The following is a 14176-nucleotide window of genomic DNA, read 5'->3' on the forward strand; positions in this document are numbered from 1 at the left end:
TAGGAAGCTGACCGAGCCCATCAAGATATGTAGCCAGGTGACCGAATTGTCCCAACCTGAGTTCTCCAAGTGAATTTATGGGCTCAGCATTCAGTAGTGAAGCAGTTTTGTGATCCTGGAACCATTGATTCTATGCTGAATCTCTGTAGAATATGAATCTTGAAGCAGTTTTGTGATCCTCCAGCTGAAACAGTGGATCCTAGGCTGAAGTCCTGTAAAATATAAATCTGGTGAAAGGTGCAAAGCTTCATTTATATCCATTACTACTCTTTTCTGGGAATTGGGTTTTACAGGAGTAGTGGGAGAGGGCTAGTCTTTCATTGGTTACTAGTTCATCCGACTGCCTAATTTTACTCTGATTGATGTAGTCAAAGGCGTTGACATAATTCACTGCAAAGGATAGAAATTCAGAAAATAAAACTTACCAGAAAAAGCCACCAGCCAACAATGGTCAAATGGCAAATGCACTTGCAAGATGCAGCCGGCCCACTATGATAAAGGTAGGGCTAACACAGGTGCAGAATACCAATGAGACAACCACTTACAGCCTACCATTTTATGGAGGGGGTAGTTGCTGGTATTAAACAAGCACACTAGTAAGATTTACATACGGCGTCAGCTATTGAGGGCGCCCATACTATTAGATCAGGTGGGCTGCCTAGCACTATATAAGTACATTGAAACACAGGACAGACACCCCAAATATAAAATGATAATTATTGTGAGGTATTGGTCCACCTTTATCATAGAGGAGTGGCTGCATCCTGGGAGTGCATTTGTCATTTGATCCTCATTGGCTGGTGGCTTTTTCTGGTGAGTTTGTTTTTTTTAAAAGGGGTTGAAGCAATACACATTTAACAGACAATAGGGCTCTGATAATTCTGACAAGAGGAAAGGACTAGCTTTTCTTAATTTACCAAACAAAGAAATCATACATCTGGCCTAATTAAGAACAGTCCCCCACCCACACAAGTGGAAAGATGCTGAGTCGTCAGAAGATAATCCTGTTAATATACCTATTTTCCCTACCTTCATGAGCAAGCATGGCAAGGAGAAAGAGGAAAAGGAGTATGGTGATCACCATTTTACTGAATTTGTGTGAAGTAAATTGCAAAAATCTGCATTATGAGAAATACAATTTTTAACAAAGTTTGAGAAGAGTTAAATTCCACACAAATAAATTTGCCAATCTATATTGCCCAACCTAAATCTCTATTCTGCCAATGCATACTGTCTCCTATCTGCCACTTCCCAGTAAATATGTTGCATCTCCCATTATTCTCCATCCTGCCTCTGCCACTTTCCATTCTTACAACCAACTCCTATTTTTTCACCCATAACAAACTCCCTGAGCATGTATTATATCTGCCCTGCCCCTCAACACAGTGTTCAACAGTTTGCCCTTCTCCCTCCCACTGGTTACTTTCTGTTACCCAATTACACGGTTTTGAGATCTTCCTGACCGCATGTCATTGCAACCCTCAACACTCATTTGTCTAGACACACATTTAACCTGTGTGTCATGCGATGTTCATCTCTGCACACACCTTCGGGCATTGAGTTGTCAGACACTGTTCACACCATAGAGCCTGACAATCAACATGAGACTTCTGGATTGTTCAGCCACAGCTGGGCATTGGCTGGTCTAGTTCACTGGTCTTCCGCTCTGCAAGAGTTAAGTCCTGCAGACTTGTGAGGTGGACCTAAGGGCTCACGTTGCTAATTGCCTCTTGCAGCTGTCTCATCTCTATTTAAAGCACGGCTTCCTTCCAGTATGCAATGATGATAGCTTCAGCATAAACTCCGGTGATCCCGATTATCTTATTCATGGTCATCCATGTCATGCTTTTGAATGGTGTGAGCGTACCCCTGCTGTGCATTACTTCCTTCCCTTTTTTGTGGCTCCCCGCTACACATATTGTCTCTCCTGTGTGTTTTGAGTGCTGTGTGTACGAGTTTCTATTCTCTCTTATCCGTGTCTTTTTGTAGGGTTTTAAACTAGAAAAAATTGCCGACACTTCCTAATCTGACAGTCTGAACTGGTGCATACTGAACATGACATACAATATTCAAAAATAGCAGTTGCACTCAAGTAAAGGGAAGAAGAAAAATCATGAATCTAGATGGTGAATATTGGAATTCGAATACGCATTACTGCTAAGAAAATATAAAAAAAATCTTTGAAAAAAATGAGTTACTTAGCAAATAAAGGTGGCCAAATTTACTTGTGCCGAGATACCAATTTCAAGGTGTAATTCTCATCTGGTACAAAAAAAGACAGTTTGCACTCTGATAATGCTAAAGTATGGAAACCATGAATGTATGAACATGGACCTGCATTACTGCTAAGGAAAATCTAAAAACCTGCCATTTGTATATCTGCCCAGTTGCCACTTCACGGCATATCTCACAACTGGGTACCTACAATATGCTAAAGCCTCTCTCTGGTTTAAAAACTTTAGTTTACTTTTACTTTAGCATTATCAGAGTGTAAACTGTCTTTTTTTGTATTGTATGTCATGTTCAGGTATGCAACTGTTCACACCTCAGTTTAGTGAGTGCAGTCAGTTTTTTTGTCTATATTAAGAGGGTCATACCTTCTGACCGTGCACCCCTCCCCCACTTGCCACAGGTAATCTTATCCTATATAGCAGGTTCCTACTTGCCCATAACCCAGAGAGATGCTTCAGCATAGTGTTCCGAGTTCCGAGATATGCCGTAAAGTGGTAACTGGGCAGATATACAAATGGACATTTATATATGCTAAAAATCTCATTTTTCTTAGATTTTCCTTAGCAGTAATGCAGGTCCATGTTCACACATTCATGATTTCCATACTTTAGCATTATCAGAGTGCAAACTGTCTTTTTTTGTATTTTATGTCATGTTCAGTTATGCACCTGTTCACACATCAGTTTGGTGAGTGCAGTCAGTCTTTTTGTCTATAATTCTCATCTGGGTCCTACTCTAAATGCTATGCCTCTCTTGTCCAAACGGAACTATTATATGGGCTAGGATAGAGCCTGCAAAAAGAAAAATTAAAAACAACACCTGAAGTAACTGAGAGGAGTGCGCAGACAAAGGGCATGACTCCATAATACAAACTAGAAAAAATTGCCGACACTTCCTAATCTCAAATTCTGAACTGGTGGACACTGAACATGACATACAATATGCAAAAATAGCAGAGATTTTTGTGGGGTTTTGTCATTTTGTTTCCCGGCCCACCCCAAGGGAGAGGAGGAGTAAGATCAGGGCTCGGACAGGAGTTATGGTCACTCTGGGGGTTCGTTCCTTGCTACCATCAAGCCTATCCCCAAGATAAGAAACAGTGCAAGGTCTCAAGTCTTAGGGCCATCCTAGGAGCCCATGTTCTGTAATTATATACTCCATGACACTCTCACACTCCCCCACCTCAACACACACCCCTGAATAAGCAGGACAAAACGTGCATCGGGGTTGAGGGAAGCCAGCCACACACACCATACATTAACACTCAAGTACTGGATATTGATTTATAGTTTTTCATTTTACATTTTTACTAAGGCTAATTGATCTAGCTGACTTCTAGATGCTTGTCTGAGATACACGCAGTGTACTGGTAGTCAGTCAGATACTTTAGATATGTCATACTACTTTTGCCTTATTATTATAAACAAAAAATACATGACTAAATTATATATACACCGAGGGGAAAAACTCCATAGAATCCCTCAGGGATGGTGCCAACTTCAAAAGCAAGCATTGTAAACAAAGAGGAACAAGAAGAAACAGGCACAAGGTTGTATGCGAAAAATATTCTAAATTTTATTGAATAATAAATATACAATATATGAAAAAGTTGAATAGTAATATCAGAAAAATATTTCAAAAGAATAATATTGAGGTCATATTGGTAAGGATGGATTAAACATAAAATTGGGACATAGTATAGCATGACAAAAACCCTTGCCACCACTCATGCAGTACATGAAAATATATATAATATGGACCAAAGTCGTAATTATGTGTTCTATATATGCTTATGTTTTTATAACATCAAAAAAGAGATCCATGAAATAATGAACTGTGTGAATGCCACAATATGTGTAAAAATACAAAATGTGTGAACAGGATACTGGCCAAAGTGAAAGTCCCCCTAGGGGACAATGTGATGAATGTAAAGGTTATTGAAAGGAAAAGGCACACAAGATAAAAAAAAAAAATATATATATATATGACCTATGTAAAAACCTGTATAATAGGGGCAAGGACTGTGGTGTTGTTAGATCTAATACAGGATTTATAAAACCACAATAGGTTAGATATATAACAGGGGACACCTCAGGTAAATAGTCGTTAAAAGACCGGTCAAAAAAAGCCACTGTAACAGGGGAAACCCAAATGGGAGGTCACAAGGCCAAGGACATATATATAGGAGGCCTGGTTATATGTAACCGGGATAAGCCAAAAATTAGATGAATAAACCATTGGTTAAAAGAACTGAAGTCCTCAGTGGTTGATACCTTTTAATGGCTAACTGAAAAGATGGTAATAATAGCAGGCTTTCGAGACTACTCAGGTCTCGAAGATATATTTTACCTATGATTAAACCAGTAATAAATCCAATAATATATATATGGCCGATTGTAAAGACCCGTGTAACAGGGGAAAACCGGAGGTGTTACTAAATCTTAAACACATTGTATAAAACCACAATGGGTTAAATTTATAACAGTGGACACCTCAAGTTTAATAGTGGTTGTAAAAGCAGTAAAAAAAACAGTGACAGGAGAAACCCAAATGGGAGATCACAAAGCCAAAGACATATATGTAAGGTCTGGTTATATATAAAGGGGTAACCCCGAAATAAATAATTAGGCCAGTGATAGATCAAGCGGCCTACAGAAAACAAAAATTAAAGCCCAGATGCATTAACCTGTGTAAAACAGGGAATACCAAAGGGAAGACATGAAAATGAAAAAATATATGAAATGGGTGTAAAATGGATAGGCAATGATTCATCAATAACCGTGCAGAGTCAATGTACCCAAAATAGGTTTAAAGATGTATTAAGTAAGGAGCAAGTTACGACAATTAAGAGGTTAAAACTCCGCACAGAAAATCAGAGCACTGTCTATGAATGAAGGTGCTGTGACAGCGTAGGATCAGCACATGGGGAGTGCAGGATCCATCGCTGTCACAAACAAGGGAATAAGGACAAAAAGTTGGCCAATTACCTGGAAAGGTGGCAATAGGTGGCGGCGGGTGGAGACCCCGACGTCCGTTTCGCAAGGCGCTTTTTCGAGGGTAGTCTGAGGGCCATCCTAGGAGCCCATGTTCTGTCATTATATACTCCGTGACGCTCTGATACTCCCCCACCTCAACACTCCCCCCTGAATAAGCAGTGCAAAATGCACATCGGGGTTGAGGGAAGCCAGCCACGCACACCAGACATAAACACTCAAGTACTGGATATTGATTTATAGCTTTTCATTTTACATCTTTACTAAGGCTAATTGATCTTGCTGACTTCTACATGCTTGTGTGAGATACACGCAGTGTACTGGTAGTCAGTCAAATACTTTAGATATGTCATACTACTGTTGCCTTATTATGCACGGTCACTTTAATTCAGGCATTCCCAAATTTAAGAGCACTTTATCTCCTGATAAGACCAAGTGTGTTTTATACTAAGGGCATATTGCAATACACTTGGGAAAATTTATATAATTTGAAGAATCGTACAACTACTTATAAGCTGTATTTATTATTTATTAATTATGCATACATCAGTTTATATTGCAGTACCATCTAAGTCATCTTATCACTCTTTGCCTCAGGTATAAGCCATTTACAGCTTTTGTATACTTCGGAGTAATGAAGGAGCCATTGAGACTGGCGTATTAGTAACAATATTGTATGTCATAAGGAAATAGTGGCTAAAATGTTTCCTTTTTTTTGTTACCTTTGCTTTTTATTGTAAAAAGAAAAAATAATAATATTTATTTAATGTTATTCAATAAAATTATGTCTTAATTTCATTTATTCTTTGAAGTCTTCTTACCCAGATTGTTTTGAGTCTTTGTTGATTCAATTGACAAAGTAGTCTGCAGTCACTCTACATCACTACAGACTTCTGAATCATGATGACTTGCTGTTTGCACGCTGTCACGATTCCTTGGTAATGCTTGTGCAAGCGGGTGGTCACATGATTGCATGCATGTAATTTGCATACTTGTAGTCTCAGACGAACTAGAAGTGTCTGACTTATATCAATGCACTTCTAGTGAGAGAGGCCAAGGACACCTAGTTGGCATCCTCAGAACTCCACCACTCATCTTGAAATCCTGCCTCTCATGCTATGCCTGTTCTTACAGGTTTTATTTTTCATGGGAGAACCGTCATCGGCTAAGTCAAACCGGAAGTCCTGAACCTGTGTGAAAAACCAGGGAATTACGCAAAAGTGGTGGTATTCTGAAGATACAATAGGTGACAGTGAGGAGCTGAGGTGTCACGGGTGTGTCATGGCTCATGGGTGACAGTCATGTGGTTTCTGGCCATAGGAGGTCACAGCGTTTGGCTGCGCAAAATGCTCTCTGAAATTCAATTGTTCCTGCTGTATTCATTGGTTTAGGTAGCTCTCCTGCTGGATTCATCTCTCCCCTTTTGGACTCAGCAGGAACTCGCCTTCCACCCAGCTGGTGATCATCAGCATTAATAACCCTTCCTTCCTTAGACTGCTGCTAGTGATATTTTCAGTTCATTCAAGCCTTCATTGCTTGCAGGTGGCTTGTATTCCTCTGTGGTATTATTGCTGAAGATATTGTTGAACTTTTAACTGTGTCATCTGTAGATAAGTAGTTCACACATTTTCCCCCTGTGTGTCCTGCTTGTGTCTTCTATAGTGTTTAGTGGGGTTGATGAAGAGCTCATCCCATTCGTTCCCTATTTAGGGTCCAGCACTAGAGATACCTAGGGTCAGATAGCCGGCTCACCGCATAGGTGCGGAACTTATCTAGGGTGGTGAGGAACCCCAGGGTCCAGCAGTAGGTTTAGTCAGAGATCACCATCTTCCCTGTCCCTAAACACATGGTTTCCTTTCCTTTTGTAATGACCGTAGATCCGAAGAGAATCCAGTGGGTCACAAACCGAGACAGAGGCAGAAATAAACAAGGGTTCCTTTACTGGGTTGAGAATGAGTATGATTCAGTATAAATAATGACTGACTTAAGAACCCCTCAAAGCACCACAAAAGGGAAATTAACACACTCAGCTTCTAGCCAGAATCAATGCGCCGATCTCAGAGTTCCCGGGTTATGTATATTACCTCAATAAGAAATAACGTTTGGAACACCATTCTAAGTCTGAACTGGGTGCAAAAACCTAAAAAAACATCACTATGGGGAGATAAGGTATGCACACCAGTGACTATGTAAGGGGAATACATGAAATAGCAGAAACTGCTGTGTGAATACTGACTTGAAAAATCCAATAGCTATATGTAAGAGTGAAAATGTGAAAAATGGAATCTGCATTACTGCCATGAACATATGAATCAAGAGAAATTTAACTACTGAATTGATCAATGCAATAGAGCCCCAACACTACGCCAAAGTATTTCTCTACGTTGGGGTCCCTAGCTTGTGTGTGTCCTCTCATGCAGTTAAAAAACTTATTGCCAATCCATATCATACGCATAAATAGCCTGGGTCTCAGCTTCCCATACACGGTAAGTTTTTTAACTGCATGAGAGGACACACGCAAGCTAGGGACCCCAACGTAGAGAAATACTTGGGCGTAGTGTTGGGGCTCTATTGCATTGATCAATTCAGTAGCTAAATTTCTCTTGATTCATATGTTCATGGCAGTAATGCAGATTCCATTTTTCCCATTTTCACTCTTACATATAGCTATTGGATTTTTCAAGTCAGTATTCACACAGCAGTTTCTGCTATTTCATGTATTCCCCTTACATAGTCACTGGTGTGCATACCTTATCTCCCCATAGTGATGTGTTTTTAGGTTTTTGCACCCAGTTCAGACTTAGAATGGTGTTCCAAACGTTATTCCTTATTGTTAGTAGTTTTTCGTTTGTGAACCCTCCCCAACCACACCTATTGCCAATCCATATCATACGCATAAATAGCCTGGGTCTCAGCTTCCCATACACGGTAAGTTTTTTAACTGCATGAGACGACACACACAAGCTAGGGACCCCAACGTAGAGAAATACTTTGGCGTAGTGTTGGGGCTCTATTGCATTGATCAATTCAGTAGCTAAATTTCTCTTGATTCATATGTTCATGGCAGTAATGCAGATTCCATTTTTCACATTTTCACTCTTACATATAGCTATTGGATTTTTCAAGTCAGTATTCACACAGCAGTTTCTGCTATTTCATGTATTCCCCTTGCATAGTCACTGGTGTGCATACCTTATCTCCCCATAGTTATGTATATTACCTCAGGAATCGGGAATACATTTACCTACTCACACCAGGTTGAACAAAGAAAAACAATTAACTATAAAGGTGTGGCGCCCTGGACAAGCCAGGTCATCCCAGGTACTGCAACAACACACCCCACACCCTGGTTAGGCACACCAGACACAAACAAATCCTTGTTGCCTCCCTCCAGGGGCTGATATCCACACCAGGTGGGGTGGAGCCAGGCGGTTGGCCCCACCCACTGAGGAGTTCACAGTCCTGGAGGCGGGAAAAGGAAAGAGAACAGTTAGGGAGAGTGAAGGAGTAAGTGGCAAGTGAGGAGCAGTCTGACCGTGTCCGGGTACGTGGCCCGGGCACATACAGCAAGGTTGGCAGACGGTGGTGGCTGTCTGCAGGAGAGGCCGATCGACGCGGAACTGTAGGACCGGGGTCGGGCAGTGGCCCGCCGGTACCGAACCGGGGAGCGAAGAGAAGCCAGCACCATTCGGCAGGGCCTGCGGACCCAGACCAGTCTTGGAGTCGCCATTCAAATGGTCAAATCCGTTAGCAACGGGAACCTCCGGGGTTTCCCAGCAGCAAAGACCCGATTGAAGGCAACCGTCCAAACCGTGAAGGGAAATACAGTCACCGCTAAGGCTACAATTCCCAGGGGCAGAGCCTGCGGGCAAAAGGAGCTCCTCCGGCGCCTATCAAAGCTGGGGAGCGGGTTACCGGTGGGAAGCCATCGGGGCCGAAAACACACTACAGGTGCAGGGAAAGGCAGCCACCGCCAACCTACCGGGAGTGACAACTTCAGCCGGCTGCGGGACCCGTCCATCCAGCCGTTTGTTTTACCATAGACTCCGTGTACGTTATGGGCTGAGTGAGTAACACCGTGCCGTCTGGCACCGCGCTGCCCCCGCGACCCTGCACCTCACCAAACCCTGCCATCCACATATCAGTCATCTCACCGGGCCCCGGGACCACCCAAAACCCCCCTACCCACGGAGGGGAGAGAAACATCTCGGCTGCTCCCTGTCATCGCTCCCGGGATCCCCGTCCAGAGCAGCGGTGGTGTCCCAACCTCACCTCAAACCGTGGGTGGCGTCACGGACCGACTTCCCAAACCCCAAATCTATCCCCTTTCAGTCACGGGCGAGGAGCGCCGCTCGAGTCCCCGGATCCGGCCCACCGCTTTAGCCACCGAGCAGCAAGCAGCAAGCAGCAGGCTGCAGCAGCATCGGACCCGAGCACCAGCGAGAGTGCAGCAGCGACGGCTCCCTCCCCGCCCGCGACAACTTGGCGTCACGAACAGGATCTTACCGTTCTACCGCCCGGTAGAAGTGTGCCTTGTGTCCCGCCGGAGGTGTCCGGCCGAAAAATCTCAGAATCCGCCATCTTGGGCGTGAAAAGTTCCCCGCTCGAGCGTCTTCCCGAGCAGTGGAGGCGCGAAAGCCGAAGCTCCGCCCCTGAAGAGGAGGTGCTGAGAAGAAACCAAGGGGGGCGGATGGTGTCCGGCTGCATGTAGACCGCGGCTATAGAAGCAGGGACGCCAGGACCCTGCGGCCATCTTTGGTTCCTGGAAGAGGCCGCTGCAACGATGCATAGTCCGTTCGGCAACACCGTCGTCCCCGCGCCCGCGCCTGGTACCACGGCGTGGGTGGAAGTCCGGACCGTCCAGCTAAGCGGCCCTCTGCAGGTCCGTGTGCAGCTCCTCCTGGAGGAGTGGGAGGCCAACATGGCGGACGTGGTGGCGGCTATACGGAGACGCGAGGTGGAGGAAGATATGGAGGAGCGGGTAAGCAACCCACGCCCCTGTAGTCCGAAGGGATCGGCCTGCGCCCGCTCACCCTGATGCCTCCCCCGCTACCTGTGCTAGTTGCTACCGCCCTGCCACTAGGCCCGCTACCCGAACAACCGGTAGCAGTACCCTGCCCGTCCGCCCAAGCGGACCGACCTGCAGCTGAAGCCCGTAACCGTCCTGAACTGCTTCCCTGGAAGCTGCTGAAGACCGAGCCCGTCAGCGGAGATGTACCGGAGGCACATGGAGTGACCGTGCCTGGTCCCGTACCGAGTCCGGCAGCCCGTCCCGTGCAGGAGGAGGTGGAGGTCAAGCGGGAGAGGAACCCTGTACCCATCCCCCACCCCTCGGCTGAGGCTGCTCCGGGTCGTTGCTGCGATGCAGCGCCCCAGGCCATGACACCGCGGGATCTTCCACAGAGGGCGCCAGTGGTGGGCAGCGTGGTGAAAGTCTTGCGGGGCCCGACCCGCGCGCAGGGGCAAGCAGTAGCCCCTTACTGGGACAGGGAACCAACCCCGCTGGGACGAGAAATTGCGGAGAGGGAGAGGCGGAAGGCTGCACTGATAGCTCGCACCATCCAAGAAAAAGAAAGCCTCCGCAAAGCCACCTTCCGGGTACGGGCCCGGTCCACGAGGGGCAGGTGAGAAAGTTTGATGTCCGTCGGGGATACGGGTTTATCTTCGCGCCGGGCCTGGAGGCCGAAGTCTTCGTAGCCCGCCGGGACATTAATGCCCACTTACTGGAGGACCACCCGGGCTGTAATCTGCTCCGAGGGGATCTGGTCCAGTACACGCGACATGGCGGAGAGAGGGGCTGGTTTGCCCTGGACTCCAAACTGGGAAGAGGCTAGGAGCCCCAAGCACCAGCCCAGCCCCCTCCCCCGGTCTGTGGGGTGGACCTGCAGTAAGTCAGCGGTCCCTCCGCTGCAAGTTGTCCCCGTTGGGACCACCAGTGCCGTTGTTAAGTGAGTAAATTAAGTAATCAACCGAACTGTAACCTGATTAGCAACCGTGATTGAACCGGCCGTTGCCGGCAAGTTGTCCCTGAAGGGACCCTTTGCACCGTTGGCATAAGGAACTACTTACGGACACGCCCAAGAACTTACAGGGCAACCACAAACTTGTGGAATGTAAATAAATGTTGGCCTTTATTCCATGGCCGACTCTGGAGAGGCTGTTTTGGAGGATGGGCCTGGAGGAAAGGCATGGCCCAGGCCCGCCACTAACGTAACCGGTAGCGATCCTCCGGGGGTCAGGGGTCCCCCATGGATGTGGGTCCCCTGAAAGAGACCGTACCTGCTCGGGCAGCCTGGTGATGGACTGGGGCAAGGGGTGCTGCCCACTTCTTGGGGGCAGCATCAGGGCCAGGTTGTTTGGGCGGGGGAAGAGCGGAAGCCATGTATTGTTAATAAAAATGTACCGTTAGTAACGTTAAAGAAAGTGCCTCCCGTTAAGGGAAGTTTCATAAAAGTATGCTTATGATTGATGTTTTATCTGTTTCTACCTCTTTTTACAGTTACAAAATAAAACCGGTGATGGACGGGCAGCCCGCGGACGGTCTGCATTTAACCAAGGGGGAATGTGGCACCCTGGACAAGCCAGGTCTTCACAGGTACTGCAACAACACACCCCACACCCCGGTTAGGCACACCAGTCACAAACAAATCCTTGTTGCCTCCCTCCAGGGGCTGATGTCCACACCAGGTGGGGTGGAGCCAGGCGGTTGGCCCCACCCACTGAGGAGTTCACAGTCCTGGAGGCGGGAAAAGGAAAGAGAACAGTTAGGGAGAGTGAAGGAGTAAGTGGCAAGTGAGGAGCAGTCTGACCGTGTCCGGGTACGTGGCCCGGGCACATACAGCAAGGTTGGCAGACGGTGGTGGCTGTCTGCAGGAGAGACCGATCGACGCGGAACCGTAGGACCGGGGTCGGGCGGTGGCCCGCCGGTACCGAACCGGGCAGCGAAGAGAAGCCAGCACCATTCGGCAGGGCCTACGGACCCCGACCAGGCTTGGAGTCGCCGTTCAAATGGTCAAATCCGTTAGCGACGGGAACCTCCGGGGTTTCCCAGCAGCAAAGACCCGATTGAAGGCAACCATCCAAACCGTGAAGGGAAATACAGTCACGGCCAAGGCTACAATTCCCAGGGCCAGAGCCTGCAGGCAAAAGGAGCTCCTCCGGCGCTTATCAAAGCTGGGGAGCGGGTTACCGGTGGGAAGCCATCGGGGCCGAAAACACACTACAGGTGCAGGGAAAGGCAGCCACCGCCAACCTACCGGGAGTGACCACTGCACCCGGCTGTGGGACCCGTCCATCCAGCCTTTTGTTTTACGAGAGACTCCGTGAACGTTATTGGCTGAGTGTGTACCATCGTGCCGTCTGGCACTGTGCTGCACCCGCGACCCTGCACCTCACCAAACCCTGCCATCCACATATTAGTCACCTCACCGGGCCCTGGGACCACCCAAAACCCCCCTACCCACAGAGGGGAGAGAAACATCTCGGCTGCTCCCTGTCATCGCTCCCGGGATCCCCGTCCAGAGCAGCGGTGGTGTCCCAACCTCACCACAAACCGTGGGTGGCGTCACGGACCGACTTCCCAAACCCCAAAACTATCCCCTTTCACTCACGGGCGAGGAGCGCCGCTCGAGTCCCCGGATCCGGCCCACCGCTCGAGCCACCGAGCAGCAAGCAGCAGGCTGCAGCAGCGTTGGACCCAAGCGCCAGCGAGAGCACAGCAGCTCCCTCCCCGCCCACGACAAAGGCAAGAGGTGTAAATCTAATGGGGGCACTCTGAGGGAACCTCTGAGATGGCACACTGAGTATAACTTATCACCACTAATAACAAAGTTTTAAATTTGCTTTTACACTGAACAAAGGGATACCCGGGTATCTTAAAACTATGATACCATTAACTTCAAGGGAAGTTTCACACAGGCCTGTGGTCCGAGTCCGCTGTATATAATTCCAAAGAAGGTAAAAAAAAAGGAAACACAAAAATCTTCTTCTTGCTCTAAGGATGTCTTCACCACGGTCCTGCCATGCAGGGACCCCGGACTTAGTCGATATCAGCCAATTACTCCACACAGAACATGGTCTCAGGCCCACAGCGCTGTAGTAATCCTCAGACAGAATGCAGGCTTCCTTGGTCCAGAGAACAGCCCTCCCATCAGGAAATTGGAGCTCTTTTCTCTTACACAACACGGTCCAATTTCTTCAGCACACCTCCTGGTTCTTTTGTGAGGAAAAGATAATGAAAAAGAAAAAAAAATAGTCTCTCTGATCTCTTTCTCTTTTCAGACTGTTTTTTAGCCCGCAGTCACACAACTCTCTCTCTCAGGCAGCCCGGCCTCAGCACACTTTTCTCTGAGGTAACTTTTGCATCTACAGGGTCTCTGACCCAAAACCCTGCTGATAAGTGCAGGCAGGCAGAACTTACAGAGTCCTAGGGCACTGCTGACACAATCACATTTCAGACTGTCACACTCTACCCCACTAGAGGTTGGCGTCCCCGACACACCTCCCCACTCAAATTCGTCCTGTGCATAGCGCTGAGTGGGTATTCCTGCTGTAGGGCGAGTGGTTCTCCTGAGGCCCACCCCATCAGATTCAGGCCTCAAGGAGGCAGGAGACTCTTCAGCAGTGCCATCAGAGGGAGCACATGATGCTGTTCCCTCCCGAGGTAGAGCACCCTGTGACCCATCATCCACGTCAGGTGGCTGACCTAATTCCCCACCTTCAGACATGTTTCAGACTCGACACTCTCTCCGTATGGGGGCAAATCTATCACAGGGGCCAGGTTGACAGGTACAGGGGAAGGCATATCATCAAACTGAAAGACATCAGGAATTCCCCCCCTTTGGGGAGCAGTCTGGGGTTCTGTAGAAACGGGATTCGTGTCTTCAAACCAACACCGCTGTAGCATGTTACGGTGAAGATTACGAGTAGGTCCCCCAGTCCCCACCGGCTTG

General features: G+C 47.4%; 1 protein-coding gene across 1 annotated transcript in view; it reads right to left on the reverse strand.

Annotated features, from left to right (window-relative positions):
- The window catches only part of LOC142257669 (embryonic protein UVS.2-like), a 39139-nt gene extending 25188 nt beyond the window's left edge, over positions 1-13951 (reverse strand). The window contains exons 1-2 of the mRNA XM_075329807.1: positions 13645-13951; positions 265-390 (exon numbers count right to left, since the gene is read on the reverse strand). Coding sequence (XP_075185922.1) covers positions 265-390; positions 13645-13951 — 433 coding nt within the window. The remainder of the gene's footprint in view (positions 1-264; positions 391-13644) is intronic.
- Between the last annotated feature and the right edge of the window lie 225 nt (positions 13952-14176).

Source organism: Anomaloglossus baeobatrachus, chromosome 12 (genome assembly GCF_048569485.1).
Source record: "Anomaloglossus baeobatrachus isolate aAnoBae1 chromosome 12, aAnoBae1.hap1, whole genome shotgun sequence".
NCBI classification, from domain to species: Eukaryota; Metazoa; Chordata; class Amphibia; order Anura; family Aromobatidae; genus Anomaloglossus; species Anomaloglossus baeobatrachus.